We start from the raw sequence: 15824 nt of genomic DNA, 5'->3' as shown, positions 1-15824 counted from the left end.
CACGCACACTATCAGCTGTTCACAATTGTGTCTAAGTGTCATTGATTATAATTGGGAAGAACCATGCTAAAAGGAAAATGGGTTTCAAAGGCTCTGTCTGGTGGGAGGAGCCTAGAGGTCACTATCGTAGTAAAGGGTGTCTTGTTCTGCATTCTCTGCCCCTTCCCGTGAAAGTGCAAAGGTTATCTTCTTTCTCCTTTACAGTGTTCTGTGGACTTTTGGGTTGAACACTTGTAACACTTCCGTGACTCTTCTTACACAGAGGTAACCTCTTCTTCCACTCAGCCAGCCAGTGACTTAAGTAGGGCCCCTCTGATGTCTTACACGATTTGCACTTGGGCTGTCTGTCATGGAGCAAGGAGAGGGTGTAGCCCCAGTGAACAACTTTTATCCTGGAGGTTCTCCTGCTATAAAAGGAAAAAAAAAAAAATCAAAGGATGATTAATAATTTTAAGCCAAGCCACACTTAATTTTATTAAATGTTTCAGCCTTTTCCTATGAACACCAAACCAATTACAGTCTCAGAGCAAATGAATTGCACATTTCACTGGCGTAATCTTTGGCAGAGGAGCTACCAGTGACAGAGAATGTCAGGAGACGACCTGAACAGTCTCACTGTTTTCTTTCTGCTTAAACACCTACCAGTGATGATTTGTGTTAAGTAAATCTGCCCACACTGCCCACTCTGTCTGCTTCTCAGTTATTTTGTCAATGTGTATGTAGCACTCTACAGTGTTTCCCAAAGCTTGGGGTTTCCTGCGTTGGAACTAGTCACCTGAAGTTACTTCAATCTTGATTACTGTGAGTCAAGAAAAGGAACACTTCAGTTTCTCGGTTACACTAGTCGATTTTCAAGTGCTCAGCTGCACATCATAGCTAGTGGCCCCACATCAGGCCGTGAAGCTTTAAACAGTCTCCACTGTTGACTTCCCTACTTTAGATCCCAAGCAACCACTGAGCCCTACAAAGCTGTGCCTTCTGAGCTGCTATTCCTTTGAGTTCACTTTGAAAATGATGGGAGGCTATATGCGCTTGATGCGTTAGGAGAACCAAGTGCTTTTGAAATATGCTTCCCAATTGCAATGCTGTAAGATCCTGGCCCCAGTGGAGCACATCACCCATGGATGTCTCTCTATATGTGCTTTTCTGGTGTGACACATCAAACAGAGATCCAATTTTAGAGTTAAGATAGATTCTATTCAAAAGTTTGATCACATTAACCTTATCTTCTTGCCAGACTTTGGGAAATTAATGGGGGTGCTGGGGTTTGGGTAGTAAAATGCTTGACAAGCAAACACAAGAACCTGAATTTTGTCATTAGCGCCCATACGAAAAGCTGGGTATGGTGGCACATACTCACACCTTAGTGCTGGGGAGGCAAAGACTAAAGGATCCTTGGAACTCTTGGACCAGCCAGCCTCATCTAGTCAGTGAGTCCTGGGTACTGTGACAGGCTATCTCAAAGAAGATGGTTAACTCCTGAGGAACGACACCATATGTACACACGTATACATAGCTGCCCCCCATTCAAAAATGTAAGTGAGATATTGGTAACAACAGCTCACTTTGTGTTCTGGAATTCCTCTTGTTATTTAAGAGATAAGGATGTGCTCTAGAAATAAGCACCTAACCTCTAAACTCCCGTGGCCGGCTGTCCCAAAAGACATTGTAATTTCCCAAGATACTTTCTAAGCACCCTTTCTGCTCATTTCTGTTTTTAATGTACTCCTTAATCTGTATTCAAACCCTTAACTCCAATCAGGTTGTTTGCTCTCCCTCTTCCAATAAGGACTGAGGATTAAACAAGGATCTTGCTCATGCTAAGGTGCACCCTGCCACTGATTGCTGTCCTCAGCCATAGAGGCTGGGGAAATGGCTCAGCGGTTGGGAGTACACTTGTTCTTCGAGAGGTCTCCAAAATTCATTCCCAGAATTCATACCTGTATTGTATAGTTCACAACTGACTATAACTCCAGTTGCAGTTAAAAAAAAAAATGAACAAACCTGTAACTGTTTTTTTTTTTTTTTGGGGGGGGGGTGTTTTGTTTTAAAGATAGTGTCTCTCACCAAGTTAACCAGGCTGGTCAACTTGCTCTATAACACAGGCAGGTCTTGAACTTAAAATCTTTATCAGTGTCCCAAAAGTTGTGGGCCTGTAATGCCAGATGTGACTTCTTTTGCTCAGGTAGAAAAGGAAACTCTGGAAATAGAAGAACATAAAGCTTAAAAGAACACCATCTACGAACTGTGCACCTTTGTGGATCCCCGTCCCCCCACTGGATATCCTAGAACTCACCACGTAGAACAGATGGGCTCAGAATTCACAGAGATGTACCTGCCACGTTCTCTCAAGTGAAGGTGCAGGCCCCCCCACCCCAGTGTCGTTGGTATTGTTTGTTTTTATTTGAGACACGAGCTTGCTGTGTAGTCCAAGCGCAACACTTAAACTTACTTACAACCTTTTCCATTCATTTCAACACTGAGAGTCTGTTACAGTAACGAGAACTCTCTTAAGCTCCAGATCCTCATATTAAAAGAATCAAGCTCTGCCAAGATGAATGTCAGCAGGTGCTCTGAAATCTATAAATGAAAGGCTGTAACTTGGCTTTGTGAAATTCACTAAAGCAGGGTTTGTACCTATATTCTGATACAGGATTTTCTTGTTATTCGGTGCTGTCAAGTTTTGACCAAAGCACTAAGATTGTCCATATTTTAGGGTATATGGGGGTGGGGAACAGGGACAGGGAGAGAGAGTGAAAGCGCTTCATGGGCAGGGAGCTAGCTGTGACCATCATGCAAGGTGGCATCACACTGGAAAAGCTATGATTGACAAGCCTCTTTGGGGAACATTGGCTATTTTTCCCAAAGCAGAAGAAAGATATGATATGTGAAAACAGGATTCAGGGAAACTGAGTGACTTATCCCCATCCCATGGCTGACTATAGAACCAGAGGCTGAGGCAGACGTACCTCCCCTGTTCCAGGCACTTCTGTTTTGCTAAGCTGTGGTCCACATAGTTTAAAAAACTGTCCCATAGTAGCTGGTGAAATGGCTCAGTGGTTGAGAGTCCTTGTTCTTAGACAGGTCCCCACGTTTCGTTCCCAGCACCCATATTGGATAGTTCACAACTGGCTGTAACTTCAGCTCCACGGTATTTGATGGCAGCCATAAGTACTCATGTACACACACACACACACACACACACACACACACACACATAGACACACACTCGCGAGCACAAATGCATGCATGCACACGAACGTGCACACATACACACCTAAGTGATAACCTTTAAAACCTGTTCCATGGAATCCCCAGCAAGCCGGGTGGCGGTGGTGCACGCCTTTAATCCCAGCACTTGGGAGGCAGAGGCAGGCCTGGTCTACAGAGTGAGTTCCAGGACAGCCAGGACTACACAGAGAAACCCTGTCTCAGAAAAACCAAAAAAAAAAAAAATCCCCAGCAAGTGTTCTCTGGCTGGTTCCAGGCAGAAATGATGCTCTAAGGTTGTGTCCCTTTTCCTTTGATGACAGAATTCTACACCAGCCTTTCACATCTTCTCTGTGAGTCTTTGCCACTTTCACTATCAGCATAAAAAGGATGGATTGACTTCTGACTGCAGGAAATAAATCACCCCAACTTTTGACAGGAGAGTTAGAAAAAAAAGGAAAAGATTAATTGGTTTTATTTAGTGGCTTATTGTTTATAGTGATAGCTATTAAAAATAGATAACCAGAGGCTAATAAATGTTAATGGTCCCTTCACTATTAGAAAAATCAATTGTCAGTGAATATAGCATATATTAATACATTATTTTGTTTATGGTCCTCAATAGCATGTAAAAAATTTCATCCCCAGAGAACTATTTTCTGAGAACTCTTTTTAAGGTCAACATTTACTGCCAAGAATAGATTTGCCAGGAGGATATTTTCCTCGGTAGGCAATCTTAATGGCTTTCAAAGCATTATTTTATAATTATAATAAAATGCATGTGTAATTTGTCAAGATTGATAAACTCCTTTCCAAGGACTCTTATGTATTTCTTTGAGACCAGTTTGAGAGCAGTTAGATAGATTTCTAAATGTAAGTAATTAAAATTGTATAGTATTGAGTTATTGACCAATGCTGGACTATTAATCAAGCTAAAAAATTCTACAATCAGTGCTCAGTGTGCTGAAGCCTAGTAAAATAATAGTATTTGTGTTCAGTGAGGCAAGTAGCCACAATTAAGCACTTCAGTTGACAAATGAGAGGGTACACTTTATTTCGCACTTAATTGAATTGTTGTACATGCTCGGTCACCATTGTCTTCCAGCCCTTCAGTTTGGTGTCTGGTCATTGGTACTTCCATATTTGTTAAAGGCAGAGCAATTAAGCCTGCTTCACCATTGGCTTTCTAAATGCAGCCAATGTCCGGGCAGCAATCCAGAGAGCGGTGAGTGCGGCAAAGATCCTTCAAGGCAGATTATTAATTTCCTGAACAAAAAAATTTGATAAACAAATTAGAGGCCTATCAAGGAATAATTTGAAATAGCCTTGAATAGGGACAAGTCCTCAGGTTTCCTCTCACTCACTAGATTCTGCTTGAGTAAGCAGAATAACTCCTAGAGAGAAGACAGAATTTTAATCTATTTTATGAAAACTCAAAATTGATTTACTTCTCGTGAGCTGGGAAGAGTACACTCTGATAATCTTGCTAATTATCAGGTATTTGTCACAACTTCCTCCCACTGGCATTTACATCATGGTCACCTCCCTTTAAGCACAGTGACATTTGTCATTTCTTGCTGTCATGATTCATTCCTTGCAATCGGATTCAGCAGGGGAGGTGAGATTACCAAAAAAAAAAAAAAAAAAAAGCTCAGGGAGCTGGAGGGATGACTCAGTGATTACAAGCACTTGCTGCTTTTGCAGAGGGCCTGGGTTTGGCTCCCAGAACCCATGTGGTAGCTCACAGCCATCTGTAATTCTAGTGCCAGGAGATCTAACACCCTCTTCTGGCAGCAGGTGCATGTGTGCACATACATACATGCAGACACTCAACATACACCTTGAAAAGAAGAAGAAGAACAGGACTCAGTAGATAAATATTTAGAGTAGGTGAGGAGTCAGGATTTCTTTTTTAAAGAAACACATCTGGTAGAGGTCTGGGTTCATCTTGGGTAGACCCTAAGGCAGTCTAATATTTATTAAAGTGTGCATGCAACTTGGCTGCTTGCCCACTTATTTCCCTGACACTTGGAATAAGGTTCAAACACCCTATGATGACCTTGGCATCAATGACTTATATCTTTTGAGGACATTTTGTCCTCAGTTGTCTGTGCCAAAACTGTGATAATAGCAACTTCTTCCCCCATCCCACTCAGAGGATTACTGTAAAGATTAAAGTAGATAATTGCTTTTAAAGCACTTTGAAAAGTAAAGGATACTAGGGAACCATAAAAGACAATTATGTATTTTCTTTTGTACTGTTTGATTTAATGAATCCTGTGCTTACGTCTGTAAAGCTTATAGAAATATGTCGCTATTTGCCGATGGGGAGACCAAGACCATAAAATAGATGCTCTTGAATCGGTGATTAATGCAGGAAGGAAATGCTTGCCTGTGAGTTATCCTGTCTCAGCAGCTCTGAGAATTTTATTCCTGTGGCAACAAGTAGCAGACCTCAGCAGCCAGTGCTCTGAGCCCGTCTTTAAAGAGTATTGAATGTCACCAGAGTCACAGCCTCTTTCCTCACAGTGCTACCTGACTTGAGAAGCCATGACCAGTCACTCTCTATTTGTTTCAGACCCTACCAGTGTGGCCACTGCTCGCAGTCCTTTTCCCAGCCGTCAGAACTGAGGAACCATGTAGTTACTCACTCCAGTGACCGGCCTTTCAAGTGTGGCTACTGTGGCCGTGCCTTTGCTGGGGCCACCACCCTCAACAACCACATCCGGACTCACACTGGAGAAAAGCCCTTCAAGTAAGTAGGGCCAATTGCCCACCCTCTTTTTCTTATCTTTCTTGGAAGCTACCAGACACTTGCTCAGCTCAACCTAATTGGTAGGGAAGGCTACTTGCTATGTTGGTGTCTGGGCTATCAGAGGTTTTCCTGGGTTTCTTAGCTGACATTTGGAAATGAAGTAAGGAAAGCTATACTGGTCCTGGCTCAGGATTTGCAATTTCAGACATGAGATAGCCTCTAGGGCCTGTTTTCTCATCAGCAAAGTAAGAAGGCAAAGTAACTAACTTTAGTAGTCTTTCCAGTTCCTGTGAGTCTATGCATCTGACTTCTGTTTAGAGGGCTCATGTCCATAAGGAGGCTCCCATAACCATGAGGAGAATGGTCATAGTTTAGGATGCTTGAATAATCCTCTTAGAGAATGTGAACCCTTTGGGAATCTAATGACAGTTTCTTGTCATTTATTAGAGTGTAAACCTATTTATTATGGCTCTTTAGCATAAACTTTGGAGCTTGAAATCATCAGGTTGATGAAAAGTACAACAAAAACAAAGGGCATATTGATGTTTTTAGTATTTAGAGAATGTGGGTAAGGACATTTGAGCAAGATTGTGTTTCAACATATAATCCATTCATCAAAGCAGCAGATGTTTGAACTATGCAAAATGACCCGTCCATCTATTCATCCATCCATCCATCCATCCATCCACCCATCCATCCATCCATCCATCCACGTGTTCATACAATCAAAATAAACGCCTACTTTTCCATTGGTCATCCTGCTAGGCACAAGAGATACAAAGATGAATGAGACTCCACCCCTTTCCATCTTTACTTTGAAGACCTCACATCCTAAGGAGAAGCCCAATCAATCAATCAATCAATCAAATTATAACATGGGATGAAAAGTATAACAAGATGTGTATATACAGTGTTGAGGAGTATCAGAGAAATGGACTCATCAGATCTGTGCAGGATACAATGTTTAACTTGTGTCCTAAAGAACCATCAGGAGTTTGCCAGACACATAAGGGAGAAGAGGCTATTTCCTGGAGTTCAAACCACACATTAGGCTGGTGGTCTCAGAATAGTTGGACCGATGAACTCTTTTCTCTTAGCTCAGTTACATTTCTACTTGTTTCCTGGACTTGCTTTCCCTACTTGTGAAAGAAAATTTAAAAACTCAGGTGGCCAGCCATATTTACCTTCTGAAGGACAAGCACAAGCAGGACAGGAAGTGATTCTGGCAATAGGAGACTAAACTTGCTTGGTCTCTGCCAAGAAGTTTCTCATTCTGTGCTCATCTTGAGGCCAAGTACAGCTCTTGGTAACAGTGTACTGGTGGTCTTGTCGAGGGGACCTGCCTGCCTCACTGGTCTGTCAACAAGGGAGGGACTCATAAAAGCCTGTTGCCTTTTACCTCTATGTATCATCCTGTTAAAAAATATTCATTAATTGATTAATTATTTTTTGTGTGCATCTGCATATATGTGGGCATAGATGTACCATGGCGTATGTGTAGAGATCAGAAGACAACTTGTAGGAGCTGGTTCCCTCCTTCTGCCACGTGGGTCCTGAGGATCAAACTCAAGCTGTCAAGCTTGGTGGCAAGTGCCTTCACCTGCTGAGCTGTCTTTCTTGTCACTCCACCATTGTTACCTGTGTTCCTTTAATGGTCTGATTTACTATATTAATAGTAAAAAAAAAAAAAAAAACAGTGATGATTTTTGTCTATGTGCTTGCTTACTACATAAAGTCTTCTGGCTAAGTGGGATAGGGTGGTGCTTAAAAAAACAAACAAACAAAAAATCAAATATACCAACCAAGCTCTGTCCCTAGAAGATGCAATAGTCCAAAGAGGCCACATTTCTCTAATCCAGAGAGGGGCCAGCTGGCATGTCCCTATCTTAAAAATTCCCTGCCTTGGGTGTTTGTGGCCTGCCTGATGGATGTTGTCATCGGGCCTGATTCTCAAGGGCTCACAGATTCTGGCTTTGCAGCTGTTCTGGAGTTAGGAGGTAACTGTGCCACTTAGATAGAATTTGGGAAGACTGAGGACCGACCCCATTGGTCCCATATATTAGAGAGGGTAGTCAAATGGATTCAGTGCCAGGAGTCAAATTGATTTTTATCTCGTTGCAGTGTAAATAGATTTTAGTAATTAATTGAAGCGGTTTGAGGGTCAAGATGGGAAATAGATTTCTATTAATGTTAAGGTGTTACTTATGTGTAACCTCGTTGACTCCACTCAATTTTTTTCTTTAACATCCTGTTTTTGTCATGTTTCCAATAGAGTTGCCATCTTAACTTAATTTTAATTCATCAGGGTAATATTCAAAGTGCCTCAGTATTCAGTAATTGTCTTTCCCCTCCTTTCCGACAGTATTGTCCTTTTGTTCATGCCTGCTTTCAATCTGGGAAGAACAACTGAACTAAAGATCACGAAGCAGCCAGGTTGTTGGATAACATTCTATCTGGCTGTTTTACTCTGGTTTCTTCTTGCTTTTGGCAAAATAGCCACATGTTATCGTATTTTGGGCATTTAAAATGATCAAATTATATATATGCCGAGAGGAGAGCTGAGTGCATGCTTTACTTTGAAAGGGCAAGATTTAAACAGCTTCTAGGAAATGGAAAGCTAAATCCTTTAGTGTATACAAGATCTTTTGGGGTTGTAGTACTGCAAAGAAGTTTGAGAATCTTCTAACCCAGCCTGTGGATATCCAACCCATGGAGGTTTGTAAATATTATGAAGATATCTTTTTACAAGCTTATAAAACAAACATTAAAAAAAAAAACCCTTCTTGTTGCAGATTAGTCAATAAAAATGGTTTCACCACCACAGTTAATTTTACTACTTCAGCTAATGGGCACTGGCTTAAACAACGTTGCAGAGGCTGCAAAGAATCTTGTAAAGATGCACAAACCTAAACTGTAAGCCCACGACAACTTCTACATAGATGACCCAGTGGCTTCATCTCTAACTTGTCCCCCTTGATCAAAGAGGTCTCCTTGGCATCTCCAGGACAAACAGAGACCGAATCTGCTGGTCAGGAGAGGTCATTTCATTGTACGTAGCTCCACTGCTCAGGACTTAGCTGGAGGGACATGGAAACTGCTGGCCTCCCAAGGGGGCCAGGCAAGTGGTTGTGTAGAGCTGGGCTTCCTGCAGGCTTTGCCTCACATCTGATTACCTGGAACCTCCTCGGAAGAACCTACATCCTAAACTGTAGGTAGACCCTGAGCCTGGCAAGAGCTAACCTAGGCTGAAGTCTTGGAATTTCTAAGTTAAAGCCTCCCCATAAGAAAACAAACAAAGGACTGGATCGTATGCTTTAGCTTTTAGTTTGCTATGTGGGATGGAAGTCTTGGGACACAAGGAGGAAACGATCATTTCACATAACACCAATGGTTAGGCACGGTACTGCAGGAAGGATAGTTGGTGGAGATGTTGGAGGGCTCTCAGTGAGGACTCATTTTTCTCACTCTTTGCTAAATGAGCTCTCCCAAGGTTTGGGGTAAAGGATGTATTTGACCTAGGAAGCTGCACAAGCAAGCCAGGACTTGCCCTAGGAGACTCCCCTGTTTTTAGAAGCAAGGGAAAAATACTCACCATGATGTTTCTGCCTTCAGTAAAGGGAATTTTTCTCAGAAACAAAACAAAACAAAAAACAAAAGAGAATTCTAAACTACATTTACTGTTTAAGCAAGACACAGATAAAAATCAAAATTCTGAAAATACACATTAAAAGCATTTACCATGTCCAAAGTCCTGGGCAGTTCGGTCCAGTTTGAGTATTTTTATGGCACACGACAGTTGTGCAGAAAGATTCTTGCAGGTTTTCTATGTCTTAGAACTTTACATCATCTTGTGATGTTTCAATTTACATGGTCCATCCAATCAACCGCCACAGTTACAAAAGAAGGATGTCAAACTGAAAAGGGAAATCAAGGCTAATTCAGACTCTCATACCTGTAGGAAGTTGGGGACTTTCTGTTTGCTGAGGCGTTTGGAAGACTTTCCACATGTATGTGTCCGTGATGTTCCCTTCAAGGCTGTGACATCAGTGCTCGTGCCAAGGGAAGGCACAAGATTGCAATTCAGGGTTAAACAGCAGCTCAGCTGAAGCCCTCTTCTGACCTCCCAGAACCCAGGTACTTGACGGAGTAGGTCTTTCTAATGAGTTCAATGAAGCTGTGAAAATAATTTACAGAGATTTCTCATCTAGAGTTTAGGACAATGGATATAAAACTGAAACCCCAGTCTTATTTTTTAAAAAGATATTCTTACAGTGATATGTCTTTAATTCCCTAAATATTTAAATATTTACTCCCAAACCACATAGATATTATATCTCATCATCCATATTTCCCAAGATGAGGGAATTCCCCAGGGTAGGATATAAATTCAAATAATTTTTTTCCACATCTGCATGTTATTTTCTTCTGTTTGGTGACTGGACATGATCTTTGCCTGCAAAGGAGTGGTCTTCTTTCGAACTCTGTAGATTGGGAGAATTTTTTTTGATGCTTATAACAGATTGTTCTATGCCCAGAAATCTCACTGAGCCAATTAAGCAAACCCTGGAGAAGAAAGCGACTCTCCTCTTCCTCATCCTGCATGGACATTTGAGTACCACATACAGATGTAGACTTCAGCAGTATGTAAAGCACCGGGCTTCTTGTGCATGAATTCTTCACATTTTAATATACAGGATGAGCAGGCTGAAGGAAGGCACAGCCACGCAAACTGTCATTCCTCACAATTGTTCAAACCATTTTTGCTCTCCTTGAAATTGATCCCACAGCTTCAAAATTAAAAAAAAAAAAAGAAATATAATAATTTGAAAGTTTGTCAAGTAGTGAAAGGTAGTATATTTCAACACACTAATCCAGTAACTAATCAGTTTTCTAATAAACAATCAGCAGTTCGCTAGCGTGTCATCAGCACTGCAGGAGCTCTGGAGAGGGGATGAGCTGCCCGTGGACGTTAATGAATACACCAAAAATCATTAGGTGATCAATACTTCTGAGTTATTTTCATTGAGCTGATAGGTCTGATACATTAAAGCTGACATTATACATTTGTCAAGATCACCGTGCAGTTTTTAACAGTGGAGCAGGCTGCTAAAAATATTCCCTGAAAGACAATCAAAGAAACACAACTTCTTCATCCTGACACACACAGCTGGCGTGGGAGCCTGGAAACTTTAAAGCAGAGGTTCTCAACCTGTGGGTTGCGACCCTTGGGCAAAGCTCTATCTCCAAAAAAACCATTGACACCACGATACTTAACAGTAGCAGAATTACAGTTATGAAGCAGAAACGAAAATAATGCTATGGTTGGGGGTTACCACAGTATGAGGAACTGTATTAAAGGGGCAGAACATTAGGAAGGTTGAGAACCACTGCTTTAAATCATGTAGCCAAACTCCAGCCTCCCCCCGCAACCCCAGGCGTTTGAGAATCTCTAAGCTGGATGGGTGTGCTCCATTTCTCTGGCTAATTCTGTAAGAGATTTACTAAAGAGGAGAGAAACAGGAACACTCCCCAGACAATGGGATGTGTGGCTTCCTCATCTGTGGCAGGACGGTAGGCTTTCTCCGGGTTGCTTGTGCCTATGCTCCAACAGAGTAGGGTTCTGAGACCCAGTGAGTTTTAGAAGAAGGTCGTTGTAGCTCCTCTTGAGTGCCCGTTTCTTCCAAGGTTCGAGGAAGTAATAGAAAAGGGATTGCCAGTGTGGCTGTCTAGTCTGATCTTGATTGAGGTAGCCCAGATGGGTAAGGTGGTGATAGGGGAGTCACTGTATAATCCAGGTTGCTGCCATGGTGTGTGTGTGTGTGTGTGTGTGTGTGTGTGTGTGTGTTCATGTAGAAACACAGAAGCAAGATTGTGTGTGTCTGTTATATTTTTAGTAGATTAAGTAACTAGGATGCTAGAGTGGGGGTTTTGTGGAAGACAGGGATTGGCCCAGGTTCTCTGGATCACAATCTCTTTTGCAAAGGAGAGACACTTGAAGCAAAATGCCTTCTTTCTCCTCTCAGATACCTGGGCCCACATGTACTCCCTATAGGGTTGAGCCTCTTAAACCATCCCAGTATCCTGATTCCCAGTTTTTCTAAGTCATCCTATTTTCACCAAAGAAATCTAGTCTTAGAAATTATTTTAACCCTAAATTTGCTTGGGCTGTGACACTGTAATTAGCATTAGGAAAAAAAAAAAAAAAAAAAAAAAACACCAGCCACCTATACCTGATTCTCCCACTCCAGCCCTTCCTCTCCTCCCACCCCCATCTTCATCTCCTACCCCTCCTCCCGCCCCCATAGTCCCTGAAAAGGAAGGCATTGCATCCAGGAGTTTCCAAATTTTTCGATGATTAGCTTTCTGGCTGTTGTTGCTGAGGGGGAGTAGAATTCTGGGTTTTAAATTAGCAGCAGGTGAAATTCTATTTGTCATCAATTTCTCTGTGGGGTTACGGAGCAGAAAACTGCAGACAAGCTGCTGCTTTGATGGCTCACTCCTAAAAATCTCTTTTTGTTCTTTATCTATTTGAACTGACAGTGATCAGAGCTGCAGCAGGACAGGCCTCTCTGGAGAAATCACCTTCCCCCGGCCTATTGACAGGTCCCTCTGTTCCACATCAGACGGGCTTTGTCCCATCCCAGGCATCCAGGCCTCGGAAGGAACCACCAATTAAACCTCTTGAGCCAGTAAAATCTGAAGCGGCTTTGGAGTGTCTGTTCTGATTAGTCAGGATGAGAGGAAGCCTATCACCCCGAAGGCCCCGCACCCTGGTCTCAATTTTCTCTCTTGCCTCCACCAGGTGCGAGAGGTGCGAGAGGAGCTTCACCCAGGCCACGCAGCTGAGTCGACACCAGCGCATGCCCAATGAGTGCAAGCCGATAACCGAGAGCCCGGAATCAATCGAAGTGGATTAACTGATTGACTGGCCGGAATTAAACAGCAAGGAAAGTCATGATTAAATGTCACGGACACTTAAGCAAAACCAAAGATTTCCTCTGAACAACTTTCAATCAGTCCCAGAAAACCAAAAGCAGTAATAAAATAAGTAAGATGTTAAGAGATATTGATCCTGGCGTGGAAGTCAGACCAGGCAAGAGATTATTTATTTATGACTAGGGATGAGACAGATTTCCGTGGACAGCTCACCTGGGATGGCTAGTGTTTCCAGGCCCAACCATGTGTTTGCTTTATTTCTAAAAAGCTTTTTAAAAACTGTTATTTAATACCAAAGGGAGGATTCCTCTGCCCACAGTTGTAAGAACGCACAGGGACTTGGTTCTCGTCGCACCTTTTTTTTTTTTTTCTAGTAGCATGTTTCAAGGGAACGCGTTTTATGGCCTTTCTCCTATCTAGGGCTGGCTCGCCCCATGTTGGTTACCCCAGCAAGGAAGGCTGAAGCCCAAGCAAAAACCTGGCTAAAGCGGCTGCCTGCAGCCTCCGAGGCAGCCCAGTTCCGTGGTTTCACTCCTGATGCACTTTCATGGGGCTCCTCCCACCCCACAGCCTGGAACTGATGTTGGAGAAGGAAGAAAATGGTTTCAGATGCCAACTCAAAGGATGAACGTGGAGGACTTGCTCTGTCCTGTCCGGATCTCAAACACATTTAAAAGTGTACGGAGCTTCATAATACAATATATTGTTCTGAAGCAGCTAGTTGAGAAAATGTTGGTTTCAATAACATTTTAGCTTGAGAAAAATGAAAACAGAAATAAAGTTCTTTGGTCTGAGGCTGAAGCTAAGGTGTTAGGCTTCCAGTGATTCCGTCGTCGTCGCTGTTTCTGGGCAAGGGTTGGATGTTCGGGCCCACTGGCAGATTCAGTTTGGGCAATGGCATCTTCCTCACACAGGGAAGCCCTGGAGGCTCCTTCACTCCCTGCTAAGTGTGGCAGAATTATTGCCAAAGAAATAGGGAGGAGAATCAGCCAGACAGAAAAACATTGTGAGAAGGTAGCCTAGCAAAGGTAGGGTTGGCCCAGACTGCCAGGAGTAACTTCTGTTATCAATAGGGATCACCTTTTCCTCTCTCAAGATTGATTAACCAAAAGAAAAAGAGCCATGTATATACACTCGGGATGTCCATGGAGCACTTGGCATAGTGTTTAACTTTCACTGGCCTCGTTGTAGTTCAGTGATAGCACTCAGCATAGTTGGATAGAGATCTAGGAACTGATCTGGCATCGGGCGCCCATGATGGTGAATATGGCTTTTGGTCTATTAGCTCCTGGTAGAAACTTGGAGTCTGAGTCTATCTCCACGGCCAGTTTTCATTAAGAGCCCATGTGAGGGCTTCATTCAGTGACATGTCTTGGTTTCTTGGTCATCTGGTGGCTAAGCACAGTCTTTGCAGGGGTGCCTCCTTTTGGAACATGCTCATTGTCTTCCTGAACACACATACACACACGCGCGCGCACACACACACACACACACATGGGGGTGGGGGGGAGAAGAAGTAATTTCAGAAAGGAATAATATGGTTCAGTTTAATATATTATGGTATATTTGGTCCTCCAGAAAGCTCTCTTTTCTCTCCTTTTAAAAACTTTTATTTAGGGGCTGGAGAGATGGCTCAGTGGTTAAGAGCACTGACTGCTCTCCCAGAAGTCCAGAGTTCAATTCCCAGCAACCACATAGTGCCTCACAACCATCTGTAATGGAATCCAATGCCCTCTTCTGGTGTGCCTGAAGACAGTGACAGTATACTTACATAAAACAAATAAATAAATCTTTTTTTTAATATAAAAAAAACACTTTTATTTATTTTATGTGTATTTTTCTGCGTGTATGCCTGTCCACCATGTACATGCAGTGCCTGCAGAAGCCAGAAGAGGGCGTCTGATTCCCTGGAGTTGGAGTTACAGGTTGTGAGCCACCATATGGGAGCTGGGAATGGAGCCTGGGTCCTCTACAAGTACAGAAAGTGCTGTTAGCTTCTGAGCCATCTTTTTTTTTTTTCCTCTCTTTTTAGTTTTACCTCTTCTCTATACCTTCACACTCAACTGCTTCATTTAGAATAGAGTAAGATAGAGTCTCATTTACTGGTGTGTAGCCATAACAATGGCTAGGCTTGTGGGCACAAAGATAAACTTGGTTAATCTTGGCCTCCGTTTTCCAGCTCACATCATTCACTGGGAATCTTCTTCCAGTTTTTGCTGCTTCTCTGTCATGGCAGTCAAATGTCCCCTCTGGTGTGTGGGAGTGCCTTCTGGTTTCACAGTTCCCTCCTGTAAGTGAGGGAGGAATTCACTAGTGTGTGTTACTAGGAAAGGTAAAAAGGATGTGCAGGATATAGACCCAACTCACCTTTGAGAAAGTGACAGATCTGCTCCAAAAGGAGCAAATGCTCATGCATCCACGGTGAAATATTTGGCCGAACTTTCTGAAGATGGTGATGCTCCTCTGTATCCTTCTCATTTTTTTTTCCCAGTGAGAAAAATCAGCTTAGCCTCTTGCCTCATTTCCCCATTCCACATCGGGGAACACACCAGGTTTTGATGGGAGCTCCTCCCCGGAGGCCTGGCATTGGGGAACCTTCCAGAACAATGCTCTCTACAGCTCTGATGGCTTTGCCAGCTGGTCCCCAGTGCTCACTGCCTGTGACAGTGAGCTATACCAAAACACCCCTCCAGGATTCTCCGCTGAGCTCATTATCACGTTTGTTATTATGGGCTGTGTGTGTGTGTACCTTTCACTGAATTTGGTCAGAAAATATTTTCTGCTTTAAAAAAAAAAAAAAAGAAAATTGGATACTCTAAATTTCCAGGCATTTTGGCACTTACAAATCTCACATCGTGGATCCAGCTTCTCCCAGGGCAGCCTGGGCTACTGGTCTATAGACAGGCCTGCTCCTGCAAGTCGA

General features: G+C 42.8%; 1 protein-coding gene across 3 annotated transcripts in view; it reads left to right on the top strand.

Moving 5' to 3' along the window:
* The window catches only part of Prdm6 (PR/SET domain 6), a 104364-nt gene extending 90419 nt beyond the window's left edge, over positions 1-13945 (top strand). For 2 of the 3 annotated variants that reach the window (XM_076912648.1, XM_076912649.1), the window contains 3 exons: positions 5789-5965; positions 9924-10099; positions 12768-13945. In XM_076912648.1, coding sequence (XP_076768763.1) covers positions 5789-5965; positions 9924-10071 — 325 coding nt within the window. In that variant the 3' untranslated portion in view covers positions 10072-10099; positions 12768-13945. The remainder of the gene's footprint in view (positions 1-5788; positions 5966-9923; positions 10100-12767) is intronic. The other variant, XM_034518296.2, reaches the window with a different exon arrangement.
* Positions 13946-15824: the final 1879 nt, after the last annotated feature.

This window comes from Arvicanthis niloticus, chromosome 14 (genome assembly GCF_011762505.2).
Source record: "Arvicanthis niloticus isolate mArvNil1 chromosome 14, mArvNil1.pat.X, whole genome shotgun sequence".
NCBI lineage: Eukaryota > Metazoa > Chordata > Mammalia > Rodentia > Muridae > Arvicanthis > Arvicanthis niloticus.
Note: the sequence above shows the minus strand (reverse complement) of the source record. Positions and strands in the feature narration are given on the sequence as shown.